At 43.4% G+C, this 24,937-nt stretch overlaps 1 protein-coding gene across 1 annotated transcript in view; it reads right to left on the reverse strand.

Moving 5' to 3' along the window:
• Window positions 1-8,208: 8,208 nt before the first annotated feature.
• LOC125721049 (H(+)/Cl(-) exchange transporter 7-like) overlaps window positions 8,209-24,937 on the reverse strand; it is a 139,397-nt gene continuing 122,668 nt past the window's right edge. The window contains exons 5-16 of the mRNA XM_048996988.1: window positions 12,809-12,869; window positions 12,314-12,455; window positions 12,117-12,210; window positions 11,213-11,391; window positions 10,382-10,433; window positions 10,150-10,277; window positions 9,639-9,724; window positions 9,384-9,516; window positions 9,230-9,289; window positions 8,777-8,953; window positions 8,593-8,673; window positions 8,209-8,364 (exon numbers count right to left, since the gene is read on the reverse strand). Of these exons, the coding sequence (XP_048852945.1) occupies window positions 8,278-8,364; window positions 8,593-8,673; window positions 8,777-8,953; window positions 9,230-9,289; window positions 9,384-9,516; window positions 9,639-9,724; window positions 10,150-10,277; window positions 10,382-10,433; window positions 11,213-11,391; window positions 12,117-12,210; window positions 12,314-12,455; window positions 12,809-12,869 (1,280 nt within the window). The 3' untranslated portion in view covers window positions 8,209-8,277. The remainder of the gene's footprint in view (window positions 8,365-8,592; window positions 8,674-8,776; window positions 8,954-9,229; window positions 9,290-9,383; window positions 9,517-9,638; window positions 9,725-10,149; window positions 10,278-10,381; window positions 10,434-11,212; window positions 11,392-12,116; window positions 12,211-12,313; window positions 12,456-12,808; window positions 12,870-24,937) is intronic.

Below are 24,937 nucleotides of genomic sequence, written 5' to 3' on the forward strand. Positions count from 1 at the left end.
ATAATCAGTGTTTTTGGTGGGAGGGCATCCGAGGGAAGCTCGTGTGTGAGTGTGACAGCACTTCGTTGTGCTCATCTTTCTGTCTCACTTCTTCCTCACTTCCTGCTCTCGTTTTCCATGCTAACGTAAGTACGTCAGCAGTCCCACAATACATACTCGTAATAGTGCTATATTATTCATGGTTTCTAGACTGGATGTCTGCTTAGTAAAGCCAGGAGCTGAGTGTGAGCAGAATTCCTACTGTCTGATTCCTTGCATGTGATTCGCTCGTGGGAGTTTTACCCTCACAAAAATGTTCTGAGGGCAGAAGGAAAAATGATTGGTTCAGAGAGATAACCAATTAGATTGTAGAGGAGGTGGGTCTAAGGAACTAGAGGAGGCAGGAACAAGACATCTGATTGGTTGACCCCCCCCCCCTCCTCTAGTTGCCTGTATCCACCACTTCTACAGTCTGATTGGTTATCTCTCTGAACCAATGAACCTTGTGCCCTCAGAACATTTTTGCGCAAGTAAAACTCCCATAAACATGTGGCTTATATCATGTTTAGAGACGGTTTTGTTTCTTCCTTCTTTACAGAACAGAACGCGGACTACTACAAAAGAGAGGTAAGCCTGAAAGAATTTAGAGTGAACCTATTTCAGCTGATGGGATGGTTGCCAAGAACAACCAAAGAGGGTGATTAAGTGGGCTCTTAAGAATGCTGTCATAAGAAAATTGCTTCGGAAGGATCTACATCTGTGTTGTCGTTTTCTTTTGTTGGCTCTCAGATATTGACAAATTCTGTTTAAAGGTACAACAGCATGGCTCTTATCAGGGCTTGGATGTGTACCATGCTGTGCCTTTTTTCTGACTCTTATATTCCCCGTGTGATTTTTCATGGCTCCCGACACCAGATTGAACACATCAGGAAATCCCTGGGCCGCTCGAGGGTCAAGTCCTCCATCTGCCTGGAAAGGTTGGATAACAGCCTCCCCCACCTACCCCCCCCCAACACCTGTGATTCAGCCTCAGTCCCAGCATAGCTGGGGGACCACTGGTTCGACACCAGTCCACATTAGTCCCTAACTGGGGGATATCTCTGGGTATTCTGTATACTGTGCCTCTGATTGGTGGGGGGGGGGATCTATTTCATGTTAATTCTGACAAAAATGCTGGGGACTGCTCTTTGTGAAAATCTAACCTCGTTATTTCGTTCTTTCGTCCATCTGCCCATCCATCTTTCACCATAAATCTCAGAGTCACACATATCCTGGATTAATGATGCCTAACTAATATTGAAACCGGTTGACTATTAAACTGAATTGAACTGTATTTAACTGCAAATAATTACTTAATATTGATCAGAAGGTCGCCGGTTCAAGCCTGGCTTCAGCACACTTGTGGGTCCTTGAACAAGGCCCTTAACCCCCAGGTTCCTGGGAGCCTCTACGGGCAGCTGCCCTTTGCTACCAAGCTTTCTCTCACCTATGGAGAGCAAGATGGAGGAGATGAAAAGAGAATTTCCTTATAGGGTTCAATGACGTATAATCATTTCGTCACCATTTCGAGCTCCAGTTTGCTGGAATATGCCAGCATTGAACCTGAATATTTGATGACTTGCAAGGATTATAGAAAGTAGGACTAAAACTGGGAATGGCTGGTCTTCTGTGTTCAGCTTCCTTAAGTTCAGCGAGCAGTACCTGAACCATGACCCCATGATGCAAGGCTGCCCCCCCAGCAACCCCTGGATAACAGATGACACGGCACTCTGGACGCTGAATGCCGACATGTGAGTGTGCGTTACCGCGCCCCATCCTGCCTCTTCAGGGCCACACCCCCAGAGGTGACTGTCGTCTCTTCACTTCCACGCCTCCTGGTGCAGGGTGGAGACACCCACCAAGCTGCGGGTGGAACGATGGGGGTTCGGCTTCACGGAGCTCCTTAGGGACCCTCTGGGACGGTGCAAGTTCAGGGAGTACCTGGAGAAGGAGTTCAGTGGTGAGCAGCATGTAGACCCCCCCGCCCAAGTAGATCAGCTTCATGGAGGCATCGTCAGCAAGTAAGAATCATATTCATTATTTGATCACTGCGGGCCTATTTGGGCAGTGTGTGACTCAGCAGATTGGGATTCATTGCAGGAGGTCATCAGCTCAAATCCCAGAGTCAGCTGAGTGACCTCACTATTGGGCCGTCGATCAGTTACTCCAGGGACTGACTGACCCTGCCCTCTCAAAAAAAAAAAAAAATAGGATCTAGCATCTGCTAAATTAATAATCATGATCCCTCTATGAAAGGCAATTCTCCTCCATATTGGCATCGTGATGAGCGCCTCCTGCAGGTAGCTGATGCATGCGCTGTTTCATTCACAGTGGAGAACCTCTGTTTCTGGGAGGCCTGTGAGGACATCCGGCACGGCGAGAGCGCTACGATCCCGCAGAAGGTGGAAGAGGTCTACAAGTGAGTGCGACCTTGTGGCCCAGTGGGACAGTTTGCATCCCAGTTGAATTTAGAGCAGGCCCTGATGTGGCACTTGCTTACTCCCAGTGGGACTGCAAAGCTCAGGCTCATCACTTCCTTCCCCCCAGGCAGTTCCTGGCCCCGGGAGCCAGCAAGTGGGTAAACGTGGACAGCAAGACCATGGAGAAGACCCTGCAGGGCATGAAAAGCCCACATCGTTTTGTCCTGGATGACGCCCAGATGCACATCTATTTCCTGATGAAGAAGGTAGGAGCATTAACTGTGCACAGCCATGAAAGTGGATGACAGCTTCATTAAAACGGGCTCTCGGCCTCTCCTCTCACCCTCAGGACTCCTACGCCCGCTATTTAAAGTCCGATCTCTACAAAAACATGCTGGCTAGAGCCATAGAACCACAAGAGACCAAAAAAAGGTAAAACTATTATCTTCTATAAAAGGGGTCTTTCTGTAATATATTCCATGTATTTTATATAAGGGGATAAGACTCATATTGGTGTGGGATACACACAGGTTCTGTTTCTGGGGTTGTTAACGATTAATTCCAGGGATTTTTGGGCTTAGTGTGAACTGCTGGCTTCAGCTTAGCTTCGTCACTAAGACTACACAGAGTTCTGTAATGTTAATTGCTTTTGCGTCCCCTGTGATGCTCTCCAGTTTCTGTTTGTAATTCCACGGTAGTCAAGGATTTTCCAACATGGCTGACTTAGAAAAGGCAGTGCCACAAGTGTTAGCGGAACGCTAACATGTTCTCCTTCCCATCATGCCCCAGTGTCTTTCCCTTTGTGAGACGCCAGCGGCACTCCAGCCGTAACCCTGCCCTTTTCGCCCAGGCCTTAGAGGACAACGGCAAGACCAAGTCCCTGGGGTCACCAGCAAGTCCCACAGCAGCCTGCTCTTCCTAACACTGCCTCCTGGGGGGGGGATGCACTCTGAGCTCACTGCTGCCCCACAGAGGCTGTTTGGGGGCGGTGCTCTGCTGCTCTATTTGACGCAGTCTTCCAGGATTTTTAACTTCGGATGTATTTTTATTATAGTGTCATGTTAAATAAGAACAGACTAAATTATGGTTTAGATCAGAAGTGAGAAAAGTCCTGTGTCTCTATATATAGGAAAAGTTTATTTCATTAGTAACAGACAAACCATAGTTGAGCCAAATATTGCCTTATTACTAAGTAATAAACATCTGCATACAACTTTCACTGAAACAATGGTTGTAATAGATAAATAGCCATTTAAAACTTGGCATTTAGCTCAGTGCTTATAATGTGGATTGTGTCCCATATTCCAGATCAAAACTGTGCAGTTTCGAACCTGCATCATGTCTGCTTCAGATTCCAGCAGCTTCTCTCATCCTTTGTTCATTTACTTCTTCAGCATTTCTCAATAAATTAAGCAAGTTTTTAATTCACCTTTAGTGGAATTCTGTCACTTAAATACCAAAATAGAATAACACAGGTGTCGTACTTTTCAACCATTTTTCTTTTGGCTTATAAACGGCATGTGCTACTCTGAGATCACTGACCTGCTGGAGATGTGGTTCGGAACCGCAGGTGACCTCGAGTTCTTTTTTTTTTCCTCCGTGGAGGGAATCAAACAACAAAAGAGATTAGCCAGAGATCCACCCTGCACGGACTTGCTGGTATGATGGGAACGGGACCTAGATTTACTGGAAGCACAAAGAGAGCAAACTAAATTCTGCCCAACAGACAGGCGGAACAAATCGCTACAAAAGGTTTCAGTCACCTGTCTCCCCTGCCAGGACAGCACCTCCCTCCCACAGCGCACCAACAATACATTATACTATTATACCGTGTCTTGGAAAAGTATTGGAATCCTACTTAGTGTTTTAAAAAGCAGCACATTTCTAAATTATCTATATCCCAGTCCCTGAAAGCTATAACTAAAGATTACTGAGGGTAAGATGAATCTCTGCTGCATCTCATAAGTTCATTAAAAATCGAAACTTCCTTTCTTTCAGAACTGAATTTTCTGCCATGTTGGTCTTTAAAATTGTCCATTCGGCTCCAACAAGCTTTCGAACTCCAGTTTGAATGAAATATTGGGCTGCGAATGTGAAGTAGACAGGGTCATGGTGAGGAATGCGTCAGGAATATGGGGCGTGTCTGGAAGTCTGTGTCCATCACCAAAGCCTGTGATATTCATTATTGGCGGTTTGTTTATTGGCTGCTAAGGCTCACAATGGAAGCTCAATACTAAGTGTTTTGAATTACTGAAGTTTGCATGTTGACGGAGCCGGGATGGATGGATGGATGGATAGATAAATGTTTAATAATACATGCAGTACAAGTGTCAAACTAACTTTACCAGACAAGCCCATTAAAACGAGGCTCTCAGTTTCTCTTGAAATTCTTATGTAAAAAAAAAAAAAAATAATAATAATAAACTACTTTGCATGTTACTTTTTAATAGATTTCCTTTTTAAAAAATTAAATCTGACTACGCAAATCCTTCAACTCCTACACTACCCATCAAGGCAATCCTCAGGATTCCAGCAGCACAGAGTTAACTGATGTTCTGCGCGGTTCTTAAAAATGCATGAAACTCGCGAGATAAAAATAAAACAACCGCAACAGAGAATACTGAAATTCCGTCTTCATATTACTGAAACATACAGGATTAAGAGACAACATGAAGTTGGGAAAGGGATTGGTGGGGGGTGGGGGGTGGGATTAAAGGCACTGTCAGCATAACATCATAAAGACGGCACCGATGTCCATTTGCCATGGATTATGTTGTATTCTGCGACTAAAAAGGACCCATAATCTGATTAAGTTCACATCAGACTAATGAGTGAATCTTCTCTGACAGCATTACTGACGCATAGCCCGCCATCCAGAGCTGCATTAGTGCGTTATGGGTTTCTAAGGCCCACCTTAACACAGCAGGGAAACACGTGCTGCTTAGTACGCTATTTCTCGGATCTGTAACATCGTAAGGTCACAGTACAACGTCGTGTCTTTCTGCAACTTTATAGCAGGGCTGAACAGCCAGGTGGCATTTTGGGCATTTTCAAGGTGAGCCGATGGGTAGGCGAGCCGGCAAAAATCTTGGGGAACCCCCCCCCCCTTTCCCAGTCAGCAAAATTTATTGCACAGCAAAAGTTATGGAGACCCCAGCTCTGTAAAATTTACTGTGGGAGTCCAAGGAAACTTTAAAAACACAATATCTCAATCTCCGGAGTCCTTTAAACCTAAAAAATATACAAAGAAATCTATGCTGTGATTCTGCTAGAGAATTTGGGCCCCATGAATGCATATCATATTGGGCCACAAACCCACACCAATGCAGTTATGTTCCAAGTTTTTTACTGTCCTAATCTCCCCCCCTTAACTGCGCCCCAGACTTGATGTTCCACGTTACAATTTCAACCAAATGTTGTGTGTTAAAAAAAAAATTAAATTGTGCACCAAAATTTTTTAACATGAAAGCAAGCATTAATAAAACTTAATCAAATGTTGATTTTTTTTTTTTTATATATAGAATTTCTCATTGTTTTGCTGATATCTGGGAAAACTGGGTTCATGGATCGGGATGGAAAGGCATGTTCAACGCACATTTTTTTTTAAATATTGATTTCCAGCAACTAATAAGCAAATCGAGGGAAATCTGCAAGGTACAAATCTGCAAGGTACAACAGAACCGTTCATCTCATTTCTACCCCGTCAAATCGCGTCCCAGGCTTTCTGGACCTCCCACTGAAATGCATTCAGCGACATCCACCTAAACAATTGCATTACCCCGGCAACGGGACTGCAGTAATCTCATTTAGTCTGAGAATTTGTGTGTCAGAAGGTAGAAAATTAGGATACGGACACGTTGCTCAAAGAGTGCCACGGAGTCACCAGCAGTATCATCAAACACGCCATTTAATACAATAATTTTTTTATCATTGTTTGTATAAATACAAATGATTCTTATTAAACAGCATGACTGACTCGTGCAATACAAATAGGCATATGCATCAAAACCTTTATTAGATTTCAGAAATCACAGAAGAAAATCAAGCTTGGCAAAATAAAAATTATGCAAAATTATCCAGTATATTTCAGCCGTTTCTATAAATGTACGCTAAGGTGGTACTTGCCAACGCCGAAACAATTCTCTCATCCAGTCACAGTGCTCTTTAAAATGGAGATACTTTAATTTATTTAAGGTTGAGTTAAAACACGACATTTAATATTCAGAATAAAATCAAAATCTGATAAGGGATTCACATCGTTTACCGTTTAACTGGTATGTCCATTTTCGATAGGCTTGTTGGGTGGGTAAAAACCCTATTTAACTGATCAGGGTCACTTAGGCAAGTTCACCTTAATTAAAAACAAAATAACTAAACAGCACATAACTAGTCAAAGTGTAAACTCTGCTGTTGGCAAAAACTGTACGGCTGGACCCCCAAGGGCACCAGCGACTGTAGGGCCTTGCTTGGCCAGTAGGGGGCCCCCTTGCACGTGACATTGCAAGGATTTGTAAGTTGTAGGGCGCAGATGAGAAACGAGGTGGGGTAAGAAGCATTTAAAGTGCGGAGCCACATACAGCCATGGGGGTGGGTTTGGGTTTCTAGCACAGCCTGCAAAGACCAGAATAAGTTCCTTTCCTCAACACACTAGCGCCCCCTTGGCCAAACACGACCCATGGTCACCTTGCAAATCATTAAGCTGCCCTGAACCCCACTCTGCTTTCAGTAAGTGCCATTTAAAAACAATGATATACACACATTTTCAGGAGAGCACCTGTGAAGTCACCCCCCCACACACACACACACACACTACTGGCATTGTTTGGCACCCGACCCATGTAAACCTGACCCCGATTTGCATAATTTATTCAGGTATATATCAGAAACCAGGGTTTCTGCCACCTAGAGGCTGTACGGCGCAACAAGAGACAAATCGCCATCAAAAACACAGGACCTGGAGAATCACCCGGGGTGGGGGGGATACATACTGTCACGTACTGGCGTGGGTGGGGGAGGACGCAGGCAGTGTGGCAGTCAGCCAATGGGCGAATTCACGAGAAAAAACACTGTATGTTAAAAACCGCTAGCATCCAGCATGAGAGAAAAAGGTCAAAGCGAGTCAGGGTTTTTCCGGGGGGGGGGGGGGGGGCAGGGTTGGTCTTACCTACACTGGCATGGGAGGGGTGGGAGGCATTGGTTAATGGTACAATGTGCAAGACAATTATCTGGGAGAGGAAAATTAACTTCCCCTAAAGTAAAACTAAAGTCACAAGAAAACTGTGGTACCCTCTGTCAATAGACCACACTCAAAAAACTCTGAGTAAAAGAGGAACGTTATTGGCCTGGCTAATCTCTCTCTCTCTCTCTCTCTCTCTCTCTCTCACACACACAGCTTGAAATGCTTTTTACACATTTACACTAATGTATATCACAATGCTACCAAAGCTTTGCAAATGACCACAGAGCGGGACTGACACCCAAGTGTGTGTAGAACCACACACACACACACACACACACACACACACACACACACACACACACACACACACACACACACACACACACACTCACTCTCTCTCTGAAGTGCTTTAAAAACATAACGGATAAATTATTTTATGTGCAAACTGGGAGGGGGCAACAAAAAGTCGCAAAACACACATGGAATCGATCCCCTCCCCCATCACAACCAACCCTCGGTGAACGAAACCAGAAAGTCAGTCATTGGCATCCCGGGTTCCGGACTTTGCTGAAATGCACGACCGGTGCGGGTTCTGGCGGGGGCTGACTGGGGGCAGGGGGGGTTGGCCTGGTGAGCAGCGCGGCAGTCGCCTTCCACGCATCACGTCTGTGCCAGCTGCAGCTCCTCCAGGCCGTCTTTGCCCAGGTGGTAACGGGCCAGGTCCTTCCGCGTCACCAGTCCCACCACCTGGGCACCGGGAACATGATTGGTACGTAGAACAGGGCATAGATAGCTGGTTATGTTATGAGGGAGGGGTGGGAGTAGCACAGGAAACCAGGGTGATAACCTTGATCTAGATGGATGCCCAACGGCCACTGGCTGAAAACCGATGCAGTAATTTTCGAATTTTACAATGAGAATGGAGATATGTGCTGGAGATGACGAAGGCCTGAGGACCTCGCAAGGCAGACGCACCTGGTTGTCACTGTCCACCACAATGAGGTGCCGCAGACCAAGGGCCCTGAACAGCTTGAAGACACGAGGAAGCGACGTCTCCTGAAAAAGAGGCAGAAGAACACAGTCGCAGAACATGACTGTTTAGTCAAATGTGTCTCTGGTTCTCAAGGACCAAGACCAAGGCTGAGACTGAGACTAGTACCTGCGTGACAGTGTAGGGGGTGGGATTCATGAACTCCGTCAGGTCCATCATGCACTCCCTCTCGTCTTGGGACACATGGATGGACTGGATCGGAGGGAAGCGAGGGTAGGCATCCCGGAAGTCCTTCAGCTGCAGTTTGCGCAGATTGAGACGAGAACGAGCCCGTTCCACAAACACCTGGTTGAAAAGAGTACACCGGTCACAACGTGGATGAGCACACTTCTCATTGGCTTGCTGCACTGACATTCGCAACCGTGTACGCAGTAAACAGACCCCTCATTGGTCAATCGCACTGCCAGTCACATCCAGGTATTCAATAATCAAACCCCTCATTGGTCAGCTGCACTGTCATTCACAGGCATGCATATACACCAAGCACCCTGATAGGTGTTAGTGTGGACAGACATGCTCCTTATTCAGCTGACCTCTGCAGGAACCTTAGGTCACACTCACCTTGTGTTTCAGGAGCACGATAAGCTGGGAACGCAGGATTAAGCCACAGATTTTCCCTGGCTAAGAGCACAAAATTCAGATTAGCAAAGCCCCAAAGTACATCATGTGACAAATCTCCAGGAAAACAAAATCACCCCTAGTGGGAGGGACATACCTCACAGCCATCACTCAACCCGGAGACTACAGGGAACCCGTTGTGATTGGTCGAGGTGTTGCTGAGCACATCCACAATAGTGCCCACTTTCTCCACCAGGTTGAAGCAGGTTACTGGAGAGCTCATAACCTCCCTGAATGGACAGACACACCAAACCTGAATATACAGTGAGAATGAAGCACCAATGTCTTGCTAAAGGCGTGTACTGGGCTCATTGAAGCATTAGCAGGGAAAATCCTGTAGGGGGCAATATACCTGGCAGTCAGGGAGTGGGAGGTGGCTGGGGCATCCCAGTGCAGGAAGGGCACACTCTGCAGCTTGATGTGGATGTCGTATAGCCCCTGTGGGAAAATTCGAGTCACTCAGAAGAGCTTAGGATCACATCTGCACAACATTCACAAGCTGCCACCCCTTGAAGTTTTACTTCCTCTAAGCAGATTTGCTGGCACATTGAGGAACAGAGAAGCGAAACGAGCTGTCACAGCATGATGTGCCACCTTAAGTTAGACAGCTGTGCAAAAACAACGGAAGGGTTCTCAAAATCAGTCACTGGAAGGACAGATGAAAAAAAGATGGCGTCAGACTGGTGGCTAGCTGCACCACCCACACCAAAAGCAAACATGAGACCGGAGCAGTTAACGAAACACGACTGGCCCGATTCCAAGTTCTGCACGGTCTGAAAGGCGATGAGCTCATCACTCACTGACAGGCTCACACATAATGCCAAATGGACCAACCCGCTCCAACCCGAAACGTCAACACTGACCTCCACGAAATAATCGCCCACGATCTTCGCCGTCATCAGAACCAGCATTATGGGTAGGCCGTAGGTGACATTTCCGGTGGCTTCCACCATGATGACAGTCAGGCTGAGGGTCATCCTCACGATCCCACCTGGCAAAGACCTTCGTAAACAGACGCAAACCCGAAGCCTCATGTGCCTCCATGCACCTCTAGACGAGCTCTGAAAAGCAGGCTGACCGCGGACGGACACTCACCAAGCTGGGCGGCGGCTCCAATCAGAGCGTACTTCCCAGGGTCGGCCAAGGTCTGTCAAACGAAACGCCACAAATCATAAAACATGCTCATTCAAAAACTTCGAGGGGGCTTTACTTCCAACAAACATTATGTTAAACTACATCTATGCCGACATGACGCTGGGCGGCCCAGGAAATCGATACAGCACTAACCAATAGGGCACCTTCAAAGAGTCACGTGACTGCTTAAAGAGTAAATCTGATTGGACAACAAAGAGGAAATCAATCTAAAGCGGGTGTTGAAGGAGGCCCTCTGACTTCTAAAGACCCCGTTCAATTTCCTTAATATATCAAAACCTGCAGCGTTTCCATTAAAGTTCTGCACAAACAAGCAAATTTGTTGACAAAGTGAAATTGCATAAAGGGTGTTTCCATTAAGTAACATCATGGAAACAACACCTGCAATTTATGATTCCGTGCCTCAACATGGATTGAGCTTTTCATGAGATACGAGCTCTAGAACCAAGTCATCGTGTCCTACACAGCAACAAGTTCGCAAAATCGGCTTCCATTTCAGTTTTGCTAATCGCCACAAAAACCACTTCAATCAAACTGAAAGCGTTTGAGGGCTTGTCCTCCTGAAATATAATCGTACCCATTAACGGATTTTCAGTTTTGCTTCTTCAAAATGTGCAAAAAAATCAAGGTCAGTGGAAAACGTCGCCACTGTGAGGTTTCTCTCTGCTGAGGGAAGAGTTCTGCTATCGTGACGGCCCCTCCTCCGCCAGCGGACCACGCCGCCTCACCGGCTATACGGCGCTTCCCCAGGAACGGCGACCCGTCCTGATGTACCTGTATGGAATTGTGCGGCGTAATGGAGGCCAGCAAAATGCCAAAGAGCCGCCCCCAGGCGGCGCCGATGAGCAGCGAGGGGATGAAGACCCCGGCGGACACAGTCAGGCCGTATGTCCAGCAGGCCAGGAAGAAGTAGGTGATGGTGAAGATTCCCAGGGTCACGGGATTGTAGGAACCTGCCGGGGGGGGGGGGGGGGGTGGTGGTGGTGGAATTCATCACCTAAGTCAGTGTTTCCCACGTTTTTGCTAAAATGTTGATCATGTAGTTGATCCCCAAGAACGCTAATCTAGCGAAACCAGCTAGTTTTACTTGATTCACCCTTGTAATGAGGATACAGGTGTACAGAAATTATTTCATGATGAATGGCATTTTTCATATGATCATTTCCATTTTTCTACCTGGTGTAAAGTGCAATTTGGAGCCGATCAAGACCAAGCCATGTTACTTTGGTATGTCTTTCATCCACTAGAGGGCATGGATGAACACAGTTTAGTGCCGTTCGAACTTGCCTACGGTGGCATTCGTCAGGGCACTTGAGAAGCGCTCCTGTTCTCCCCAGGCAGGGTGACAGTCCCCCCATCCCAAATGAGGGAAGCCTTGAATAATTGAGGAGGATTGTGTGTATGGGTTTAGCTGTCTGTCTGGGAAAACAATCAGCCAGAAGCGGCCCGTAAACAAACCTACGACACGACAGAGGTGGCAGACGAGTCTGACTGTTCAAACAGCTGCCCCGGACCTAGCCAGCCTGTCACCAATATCAAACACAGGTGTTCATTCTAAAGATGGACAACGGACTGTAATTATAATCTCTTCCAGAAGAAGGGCACAACAGGGGCGACCAATCCGGCTTCAGGTCACGACCCATCCTGCCCTGAAACACGTGCTGGAAACTCCACGGACCTGCGGGGCTGTGGAACAGGCTGCGGACACTCCTCTCCGGGGTGTTGAAGACGATCGTGGCCATGGAATTGTACTCGCCATCAGCACAGAACAGCTGTGAGAGGGATAAGTGGAGGTTCAGGCCTGAGGACAGGATACACACCCTCTCAGCTGTTCAGCCAATGAAATCACAGAGAGCCCACCTCCAGCTGCCTTACCTGCAAGGGGTATTCCTCCAGCTGATCCTCCCCCAGGGGCTGGCAGTCGTTGGAGAAGTAGATCATAGTGAAGAACACAGTGGCCGTCACGGCAGCAACCAGTATGGCCTCGATCACCTGCAGGCAGGGCCGGTGGATATACCTGGGGATGGGGGGGGGGGGGGGGGGGGGGGGGGGGGGCATGGTGGCTCAGCTAATGATTTTGTTGTGGGACAACTTTCATTTGCATCAAACCAGTGTGGGGCAGTTTCAAGGTCAGCCCCACAGTCTCGGGATATATTTATTTAATTATTTAATTTCAAGTGTTAAGATGCCTAAGTTTCAGACAGGCGTGACACAGTAAAAACCAAACAGGCCTCACTTACGTGCACACACACAGGCAGAGGTACGCACACACACACACACACACACAGGCACACATGCGCACAGAAGTACGCACACACACACACACACACAGGCACACACACGCACACAGGCACACGCACACAGGCACACCTGATCCTGAGGATGGTGAGCCAGTAGTTCAGGACGTTGAACAGTGCTCCCAGCAATCCACCTGCGGGGGGGAAAGAGACATGGGCCCGGCATGAGAAAACCAGAAACAGAACCAGTCCGTTAAGATGTAAAAGAGCAAGGTTTGGGTTTCCACAATAAGACGCTCCCTCTCTCTCTCTCTCTCTCACCGAAGGCTCCCATGACGATAAACAGAGGAATCTCATACAGGTAGTACTCCGTGCTCTGAGGGGGGGGGGTAAAAAAAAAGAAAAAAAAAATCAATACCCAGAATCCTCCAGTCAAACATGCAAATGACAACATCACACCCTACAGGACTACACACATGGGGGCACCTCTTGTTTGCCTCTTTTTTTTTTATTTAATTTTATTTTATATATATATATATATATATATATATATATATATATATATATATATATATATATATATATATATATATATATATAGAGTAATTTCTTCTATTTTCTAAAAAGTTACTGATATCTAGTTGGATGGCTAGATGAACACCGCTTCAGTTCCCAAACTTCTCCTCAGGGGCACCTCAGCCGTTCCATGATTTTGTTAAATTTCACCAACAGCTGAATTAAAAAAAGTTAAATATACTGGCTTAAAAAGTCAGTGAGAGACTGACTAGCTGTATGAGGTGTGCTGGTGGCCAAGTCAAAAAAAACACATGGCTGCATTGGACGGTCGCTGCAAATACTAGGATGATTTTAGCAGAGGTTCTGAAATGGCGAAGTTGACACACTTTCACAGGCATAATATCATAGTTTTACACCAACACGAGGATAATCTAAATATCATTTTCTTTGCCTGCCTAAGACTTTTGCACAGTAGTGTATAATTTTTAAAAAAATGGTGAACGTGTTGTGATCCTACAGGAAGCATACAGTGGGCATCCGGGGCAAACGTTTCCCAAAAACTTCAGGCACCGAAGGCGGGAAAAATTCTGCTGCGTTTAAAAAAAATAAAATAAACAACCGTATCTGCATACCATGTAAACTGCTACAGGTGCCTCTCTTGTAACGAGAAACATCCACAACCATGGCTAACATGCCTACCTAAACCAGGAGGCCCAACTAAAACAGCGCGGTACTCATGTCCACCGAGGTGATGACTATATTTCCAGCCCAGGGGGCCTCCCAGGAAAGTCATGCGCTGCGGGGTGGGGGCTGTGTCCAAGTCCCCCAACAAACGTTTCATGGTTTCCTTTCCAACCCATGTGACCAGAAGGCAGGTAAAAATACATCACTGCTCATGTGACAGGGTACCGAGTCGAGCCCTTTCTGGAAATAACAGCTCATCCTTTTCTCTCTCACCCTTGTTTCCCCATAAAGTTCACAGATCAGCCCCTTCTTGAACGGCACGGACAGGAAAGACCAAAACATGTTCGGGAACAGTGTGAACTTGGTCTCATTCTGGATTTTGGTCAAAATTATACCGTCTTCTTTCGCCTTTCCCAAACGAGGTAATGATTATAAAATGCTCTCCACTCTAAGTTGTCCAGACATCCATAAACATCACATTTTCCCCACTGACTAACGGGAGGCAGGAAACCAATGTCAGAGGGTAACGGCCGACATCTCCCAAGAGCTACTTGACTTGCGGACAGCATACCATTGGCCAAGACAACCAGATCAATTACCGATGCCCAATATTTTGATTTTCAAGATTCCATCTACAGACTTTTAAAAAGGACAATCTACATCACAACACCGACAGAAATGGGAAACTTACATCGTTGTCAAAGCGTCCAAAGTTGATGAGACCTGGGTTACTAAAATCTCCCGGCTTGTTGTGGTAGATACTCATGAAGAAGTTCAAGGTGAAGGTCGAGATCATGGAAGCGAAGAACTGAAAGATACGGGTCACTGAATAGTTACATTTCACCAGAGCCCCGTGGCGGGGCAAGGAGATCAGGTATGCTAATCGGAAACGTCACTCACGATTCTCCAGGTCAACATCTGGTTCCAGAAGGAGGCTCCCTCCTCCAAGCTGAAAAGGACACCACCTGCAAAACCGGAAACCATCAGAAACTGCTGCATAACTGCATTACTCACAGATCAGCTCCACTAAACTGGAAATATTCAGCAAAGGTCATACAGGGGTCTTTATTGCAAGGATAAGACTCCACTGGTGTGACTCCATGCCTTTGTGGCATTTTTTTCCTGGATTATTCATCAACACAGAGCCACCTTGTACTTTCCATCCTGAAACCGAAAAATCAATGGCGGAGGCCGAAGAAGCCCAACGCTGACAGGACACTCTAATAACCTTTTTTTTACTCATCATAGCTTCCCTTCTTCCTTGAGGGTAACATTAGATTCTGGAGGCATGGAACTGATCTGAGATCAGAGCTTCGGGTGTGTATATGGGTGTGTCGAGACTAGATGGTCAGTATGGATAACTAAGGTGCACTAAAATTGGGTGAGCAGGCAAGGCATGTCACCCAGGTTGTGTGACAATTATTTTATATATATGTATATATATATTCCATCCACCATCCCTCCTTTACGGAGAACTGCGTTATTTTTATTGTCCATTACGAAGAAAAAAAAAACTATATATATATATATATATATATATATATATATATATATATATATATATATATATATATATATATATATATATATATATATATATATATATGGGTGTATCGAGACTAGATGGTCATTATGGATAACTAAGGTGCACTAAAATTGGGTGAGCAGGCAAGGCATGTCACCCAGGTTGTGTGACAATTATTTTATATATATGTATATATATATTCCATCCACCATCCCTCTTTTATGGAGAACTGCGTTATTTTTATTGTCTATTGCAAAAAAAAAAAAAAAAAAACAATACATATATACATATATATTTATGGGTGTATCGAGACTAGATGGTCATTATGAATAACTAAGGTGCACTAAAATTGGGTGAGCAGGCAAGGCATGTCACCCCGGTTGTGTGACAATTATTTTATATGTATGTATATATATATTCCATCCACCATCCCTCCTTTACGGAGAACTGCGTTATTTTTATTGTCCATTGCGAAAAAAAAAAACTATATATATACATATATATTTATGGGTGTATCGAGACTAGATGGTCATTATGGATAACTAAGGTGCATTCAAATTGGGTGAGCAGGCAAGGCATGTCACCCAGGTTGTGTGACATTAATTATTTTATATATATGTATATATATATATTCCATCCACCATCCCTCCTTTATGGAGAACTGCGTTATTTTTATTGTCTATTGCAAAAAAATAACACAAAAAAACTATATATATATATACACACATATATATTTATGGGTGTATCGAGACTAGTTGGTCATTATGGATAACTAAGTTGCACTAAAATTGGGTGAGCAGGCAAGGCATGTCACCCAGGTTGTGTGACAATTATTTTATATAAATGTATATATATATATTCCCTCCACCACCCCTCCTTTACGGAGGACTGCTTTATTATTAATATCCATTGCGAAAAAAAAACACAAGAAAAAGAAAAAATATCTATATATATACATATATATATATATATATATGAATATATATATATATATATATATATATATATATATATATATATATATGGGTGTGTCGAGACTAGATGGTCAGTATGGATAACTAAGGTGCACTAAAATTGGGTGAGCAGGCAAGGCATGTCACCCAGGTTGTGTGACAATTATTTTATATATATGTATATATATATTCCATCCACCATCCCTCTTTTATGGAGAACTGCGTTATTTTTATTGTCTATTGCAAAAAAAAAAAAAAACTATATATATATATATATATATACATATATATTTATGGGTGTATCGAGACTAGATGGTCATTATGGATAACTAAGGTGCACTAAAATTGGGTGAGCAGGCAAGGCATGTCACCCCAGTTGTGTGACAATTATTTTATATAAATGTATATATATATTCCCTCCACCACCCCTCCTTTACGGAGGACTGCTTTATTATTAATATCCATTGCGAAAAAAAAAACACAAGAAAAAGAAAAAATATCTATATATATATACATATATATATATATATATATATATGGGTGTGTCGAGACTAGATGGTCAGTATGGATAACTAAGGTGCACTAAAATTGGGTGAGCAGGCAAGGCATGTCACCCAGGTTGTGTGACAATTATTTTATATATATATGTATATATATATTCCATCCACCATCCCTCCTTTACGGAGAACTGCGTTATTTTTATTGTCTATTGCAAAAAAAAAACAGAAAAACTATATATATATATATATATATATACATATATATTCATGGGTGTATCGAGACTAGATGGTCATTATGAATAACTAAGGTGCACTAAAACTGGGTGAGCAGGCAAGGCATGTTACCCAGGTTGTGTGACAATTATTTTATATATATGTATATATATATTCCATCCACCATCCCTCCTTTATGGAGAACTGCGTTATTTTTATTGTCTATTGCAAAAAAATAACACAAAAAAACTATATATATACATATATACACACACATATATATATATATATATATGGGTGTATCGAGACTAGAAGGTCATTATGCATAACTAAAGTGCACTAAAATTGGGTGAGCAGGCAAGGCATGTCACCCCAGTTGTGTGACAATTATTTTATATATATGTATATATATATATATATTCCCTCCACCACCCCTCCTCTACGGAGGACTGCTTTATTTTTATTTCCATTGCAAAAATAAAACATTTTAAAACACAAAAAAAAAAAAAAACGAAAATAATAATAATAAAAATTATTTTGAATGTGTATTCAAATAAGTTTGAATGTGTGTGAACTATATATAAATATATATATACACATGCATATACAGAAATATATACACACACACACACATATATATATATAAACACACACACAGACACACACTCACATAAACACATACACACACTGTGTACAGTCTTATGCAAAGGTTTGGCACCCCTTGACAAATAACATCTTTTCAATTACAAAAGCAACAATATCAGTTAATACAGTCTCTTTAGGAACTGGGGGGAAAATACACAATATTTTCAGCAAACATTGATGAATAGTTACTTTTTATGCCATAAATTGAACAAAATTACAAAATAAAAACATTATTATGGCACTCTGCAAAAGTTTGGGCACCCTACGTAATCAGTACTTAGTAACACCTCCTCTGCCAGATATCACAGCTTACAAGCGCTTCTTATAGCCAGCTGAAAGGCTTTCAGTTCTTGTACTTGGGATTTTCTCACATTCTTCCTTGCAAAAGGCTTCTAGTTCTGTAATATTCTAATATATCAAGGGCTGTATTGTCAAATAGGAGATCGGCAGCATTCTCCCACCTGAGAAAACTGTACTACAATGCCCTTGATAGTGTGTAGAAACACACTCGTCAGCTCTAGTCCTCCTGTAACAACGCAAAAGGACTGGCAACCCTCAGGTATTTATGCGTGCGATTGTATGATAAATTCACCCTGACAGTCTCACACTTCTCTTGGTACCAACAGGTCTCATGGAATATATAAAAGGCAACTGCAACAATTATACTCGGCACTAAACATCGAGGCACGGAAATGCAGCAGAGCTTGTGTATTTCTCAGGATGCATTCTAGTAAAATGCCCGGAAAATGAGCTAAAGACATATTTCAAGGGGCACTATATAAAACCGATGGAAATTTTACTGATTAAATAAAAGGAAAAGCATCGTTTGAAAAATCACAAATGTTTCTAAGATTCAATGCATCGCTTTTTGACCACATCATAGCGATGAACACATCATTGTTCCTGACAATGTCCTAATACAGAAATAAAACTTTATGTTGGTAAACTCAAAAAGCCTTCAGCTGTCACACTGGCTAACGATCTCAAACGATTATAAAGCAGCATTTTGAAAAGCGCTGTTTTAAAATAACAGCTACAACACTTACCTTGTCTTCTGGCCAAATGCTTTTCACGGCTTGGCACTCCAACGGTGCTGAAACGAAATTTGTATTTCCTCCTACCTCGTTTGCCCTTCAGTTCTTCTTTTCTCCCTTTGGATGTTTTTTTCCTTCTTCTTTGGATATTGTTTTTTATTTTTGTTTGTTTTTTTTACTTTGCATGTTTTTCCTTCTTCGGATATTATTTTTTTGGCTTATTTTTTTAGACGATGTTTTTTTCGTCTTCTTTAAAAATTGATTTTTTTCGTCTTCTTTAAATATTGTTTTTTTTTTCATCCTTTTGATGTTGTTTTACGGAACAAGAGCCGTACAGTGCTACTCTATCAGGAGGTAGCGCCAACTGAACGCCTTGAAGCAGTACCCAGCTCTTTTATAGGGAGCGTCAACCCGAAGTCAAGTTCTAGAACGTTGCACTCACTTTTCATTGGTTTCCCAGCTATGCTGTCAGAATAATGTTTGCTGATTGGTCGAAAATTTTAAAACGTACCCGAGTACTGTAAAAAAACTCAAGATCTTGCTACCCTACGGAGCACCCATAAGGTGATTTTTTTTATACGTTATATGCAGCTATTTGTAGCAGGCCGTAATTAGACTAATCCACCCTTTGTCAATAAAGCCAACAAGAGAACAGGTTGCCCAAAGTTTGCTCAGGTACACGCCACAGCACAACCTTAAAAACACATCCAGCACAAATCACACTAGTGAATGACACAGCAAATCACAGCAATAAAAAAGACCCCTATGGGCAATCCAGCACCCAGACTACAGGTGCCAAAAGGCCCAGCCTGCCTAATAATGAACCCAAAATATACATACAACAAAGAAAAAGACACAAACAAAAAAGAAAATAAAACTAGCCAGCTGCTCCCACTAAACCCCGCTCCCGAGGCCACTAAGCCGGCTGGCTTGATAATACACGATACAACCTCAGATAAAACATATTAAAGCAACACCAGGGAGGTTTACAACCTGATCCTTAAAATTATCGACCCGTAATTCCACCTTGAAAACCCCTAAAGAACAGTAGTTTACCCCATGACTCACTGCCCCATTCAAACAAAAAAAAAAACAGGTTTTTGGGGTAACCTTTAGGTCAGCTCTTCAAAACCAGGTATGAGGACTCTTCAGCTAATCAGTCCTCTAATTAGAAATCTAATTAGGGAGTTGCAGCGAAAACCTGCATACACACCGGCCCTTTGCGGATAAGATTGTTCACCCCTGAAACAAGCAAACAGAAAGGCTGCTACACTGCAAATTCAATATGCCCGCCGATGCTCCACCAAATCTATCAGGACCCTGCCTGTCTTTCCCGTGCCTGCTCCTTTGCCAATATGCCCTACCATCGGAACATGCACAGCCATCTCGCCCCGGCTATGCCTCCAGTCCGAACTGCAGTTCCTATACCTGCCTATAATTGCCTGGCTACAATCCATCCCCCAAAATGAAATTGATGACCCAACGATCACAGCTAAGAATTCTATCCCCAAACCACTGGTCTTCCTCCCCAACCGAACGATCATTCACTGACCGTGGTAACTTATAAGGGTTGGTATGATGACCAGTGGTGGACCTCACCGAACGTTTAACTGGTCTCTACACCTCGGGGGGGACATAACCTCCTCCATTATACGAGGCCTACTTGTGGATGCTCTATTGCGACCCCTCCCACCAGCCCTGTCCCCGTAAAATCACAGAGTCCTCATCCGATTCCATTTCTGTTGCCCCTGTGGGCAACCCAGACTCAGGAGACATTACCAGAACATCTTCCCCTGACATAACAACCCCCTGTGGTACTGGACGCAACTCTGTTCGGTGAACTTGACGGACAACCCCGTCCCCCTCCATTGGAGTTGCAGAGTAAACTGCACCCTGATCTTGGGGACACCGAACTACCATATACAAACAGGCATCCCAATGATCCTGTATTTTACCTCGAACATGGTTCCGCAAACACACCAGCTGACCTTCATCAAACCCCTAATCATTAACCAACTCATTGTGTTTCCGATTTCGTGGTGTGGCTTGTTCCTCCAACTAAGCCTTCACATACTCTTGAAGCACCTGCAAACTTTCCTGATGGTTTTGTACCCATTCCTCCAAAGGTCCACCATACTGACTGATCCCGGCAGGAGCCTGAAGATAGTGTATCGGTAATCGAGGCTCACAGCCAGACCTTAAATAAAAAGGCATCATCCAGTCATTTGGTGGGGTGTAGTATTGTAAGCTTCTCTGCTGGAGGAAGTGTGTGAAGCAAATTGTGCAAAAAAAATATTAAAGCAACACCAGGGAGGTTTACATCTAGATCCTTAAAATGATCGACCTGCAATTCCACCTTGAAAATCCAATTACCATATAAAGGATACAAGATGTAAAGATGACAAATGACATGGCACACATTTGTTGTTTAGACTGTTGTGTCAGGTTAATTGAAAGCTGAAGGATCTTAGTGTTTACTAGTCTAAGTAACAGAATGTCTAAACACTGTGCTTGCCTTTATGGGTTTTTAAGCAGAACATATAGGTATAGAAACATATTAACATTACGTTTCACGATTCACTGACTGGAGAATAGGAGAATATACACATCAATATTACTACTTAAGTTAACTAACCCTAATCCCAACCCCTATTGGCACGGAGCCCGCCAGGGTTCAGGTGAGATATAAATCTGTAATCTGTATCAATGGTTTTGCTATCCATACCCACCCTATTAATGTTAGCTTCCCAGGGTTTCTTGTTAGACAAGCTCTGTGTCTCTCTATACCCCCATTTACTGCACGACTGATTGTCCATTTATAAAGAATCAAATAGGGTGAAGATGGTTTTAGTTTACAATTACTCTGGAAGGTGACCAGATTAAAAAAAACTAAATACCATGCCTACGTGTATGTAATCTCCATCACAGTCCCCATTTTCCCCATAATCCTCATTTTGATAGTGCCAATTTGTGTAATGTGAGTTTTTTTTTTTTTTAAAAAACTGTTATAGAAGAACATACTGGATGCCACATGTGTACAATTACCCCTTTCTAATTAGTGGGGTCCGTTGTGTCAGCTACAGCCTTTACTAACATACACATAAGTATACAGTCTTACAGCACTTTTGTTTTCCTTTTGTATTTAATGGTTTTCCATTTAGGGGGCAGCATGGTGGTGCAGTGGTTAGCACTGTTGCCTCACACCTCTAGGGCCCGGGTTCGAGTCTCCACCTGGGTCACATGTGTGTGGAGTTTGCATGTTCTACCCATGTCATCGTGGGGTTTCCTCCGGGTACTCTGGTTTCCCCCACAGTCCAAAAACATGCTGAGGCTAATTGGAGTTGCTAAATTGCCCATAGGAGTGTATGCGTGAGTGAATAGTGTGTGAGTGTGCCCTGCGATGGGCTGGCCCGCCATCCTGGGTTGTTCCCTGTCTCGTGCCCATTGCTTCCGGGATAGGCTCCAGACCCCCCGCGATCCAGTAGGATAAGCGGTTTGGAAAGGCTGCCTAACGCCCTTAATTTGTTTGCAATTTCGCCAGGTAGGCTACCTTCTTTAAACTGCGTTTTGCTAGACTACACATTTCGAGATGTTTTATTGTAGTCTTGGTAAATATATATATATAGTTTAGCCTAACCCAGCCACTTAAGGGAGCAAGCCAGCTCAGGTAGGTGCCAGTCCCAAGCCCGGATTAATGGAGAGGGTTGGCGTCAAGAAATAAAGAGAAATAAAGACAACTAATACTCCTAGTTTGCGAGATCTGACTGCAATGGCAGCACTGCTACAAGGGTGTGGATAAATCTATACAAATATCACCTGCATGCACATTACTTCTTTTACAATAACCAACTCCTGATCCATACTGTTAGTCGTGAAAAAAAAAACTATCGTGTACATAGAGGCCCTGTGTAAAAAGATAACTGCCAAGGAAAAGATCAAAAACATTTATTTCAAGGATACAAAGTTTTTATGGTCATGTACAGTGTACAGTGCAATTCTTATTTGATTAACTTGAATGTCTCCACAGACTAGACGATTAAACAAATAAAGCAGCGCAACATTACAATAACTAATAACAAATAAACAAAGCTCACGAGTACTATTACAGTATTTATATCATTTATTTAAACTTAATTTTACCAGGTAAATTAACTACAAAGCAGTTACCACTGCTTTACCTGCTTCTCGGGAGAAATAGCAGATATACGTCATGTATGTGACTAAATTCTTAAGCCAATAAGGGCAAAGTTGTGTCGTAATGGAGGCGGATCCAGTTTGTGCAGCCGGTTAAAGACACTACGGGCATGTAAATGGAGAACGAAATTATAGTTATACCGAATCTCCTACACACAATACCAAGGTTACCAACTTTGGTCAGCTGACCGGAGTGAGACGTTCAATTCCCGTAAGATTTCTTTGCGCCAGCCTGAGAGTCTGAAAACACGTCACACCAGATGCATGAGAGATGGAAACCTGGGATATTCAGTCGAATCAGATCAAATATGATGCTAAGTTAGTACTAAGTTAAAATATGTTCCGGACTTGTAACATGCACCCATGATTTGGAACAGTCAGCAGGCTGTCTCTGGCCACGCCCCCTACACTCGGTCCGGCCCCTGGCTTTTCCTGAATTCTGATTCCTTTAGATAAACATTGACTTCATTGATATTGTTATTGATTTATCGACAGACCATCATACGTTTTAGACGTTATAATAACAACACTCTATTGATCCCCAAAGAGAGAAATTCTCTCCTTGCCTGCCCCCTCTTACTGTCCATGATACACAAGCACATATGTAGAAAAACGTCAGCTTGGAAGCCAAGGCTGGACTTAACCTACTCCTTAGGGTTCAACTGGAAACTGCCCCATGGCCGAGCGGTCTAAAGCCTCCTGCGCAGCGAAAATGGCCTTTCAAAGTAAGGGGTATTCTGTTCTCCGAAGTAAGGCGTGGGTTCGAATCCAACTTCCGACAAAAGTTCTTCAATCGCTACAGCAGAATTTGAGCCACTGATCGGCTTTAATTGCTTTGTTTTATTTTTGCGTTTCAGGCAAAACTACATAACACTTAAGAGGTGCAGGATGATCTGTCTTGCTCTCGCGAGGTTTTTGTACGACGTGACATGGTGACATAATGCAGCGGACGATAAAAATCTAACCACAATGCATTGCGTCAGGACCAGAATGTATTGCTTTAAGCCAGCGCTGTATGTGGGTACATGAAGTGGAAAGCACCCAATAACAAACATAACATTTAAAAAAAATCTACAAACTAGTGGGAATATAAAATAAAATAAATGTGTCTGGGCAAATTGGTAAGTTAAATTAAATCGTTTTAAGCAGTGTTAAGCAGTGTGTGGTTTTAAACACGAGTAGCATGTACCGTGTTGACGGCGCATGAACGTATCTTGGCAGCACATGTAAAACTTAGATTTGCAAGCGGGATGTGAAACAGCATTTAGGTGTTTAAAACAGCAATAGAGTGCGTGTTTGTTCACGCAGTTACAATGTTTAGTTGTTATTTCTGTGGAACATCAGTGCAAACCCTTAGGGAACATGTTTTACATGTCAAACTTCACCGTCATGAACCACGATGCGTGTTCAAGTGTGGCGCTACAGATTGCCACAATACGTTTCGTTCATATGGGGAATTTAAGGCTCATTTTTACCGTAAACATAACACAGATTCATATATTGATACTACAAATGCCCTTACGGTGTTTACGTGTAATATGTCTATGTGCCAGCGCCAATGTCGCGATGTCAGATCACTAACAGCTCACTTAAAGGAACATATAGCCGAAGGACGTGTTGTGACATGTCCGGTGACAGGATGCGACCATACGTTCACTGTGAGATCGTCGTTTACAGCCTACATGTCCAGGAAACACAGACAATGTTCTGTGGACAGTATAAGAGATCTTAATAAGGAGACAGTTTCTCAGTTTCTTGAAACTGAACCGTTAGTTACAGGCCCTACAGAGAGATTTAGTGAGACTGATGAAGGTGAAGTCCATCTTACAGAAAATTTCAGTGACCTTTTTCTTAGAAATATTTCTCTTTTCTACTTGAAATTACATGGGCAGTTTCTTCTGCCAGCATCAACTATACAAAATATTATTGAAGAGATGCTAAGCATACATGAACTAGGACAGACATATACTTTGAATAAATTAAGTGCATTCCTGAAAA

Source organism: Brienomyrus brachyistius, unplaced genomic scaffold (genome assembly GCF_023856365.1).
Source record: "Brienomyrus brachyistius isolate T26 unplaced genomic scaffold, BBRACH_0.4 scaffold27, whole genome shotgun sequence".
Taxonomy (NCBI): Eukaryota; Metazoa; Chordata; class Actinopteri; order Osteoglossiformes; family Mormyridae; genus Brienomyrus; species Brienomyrus brachyistius.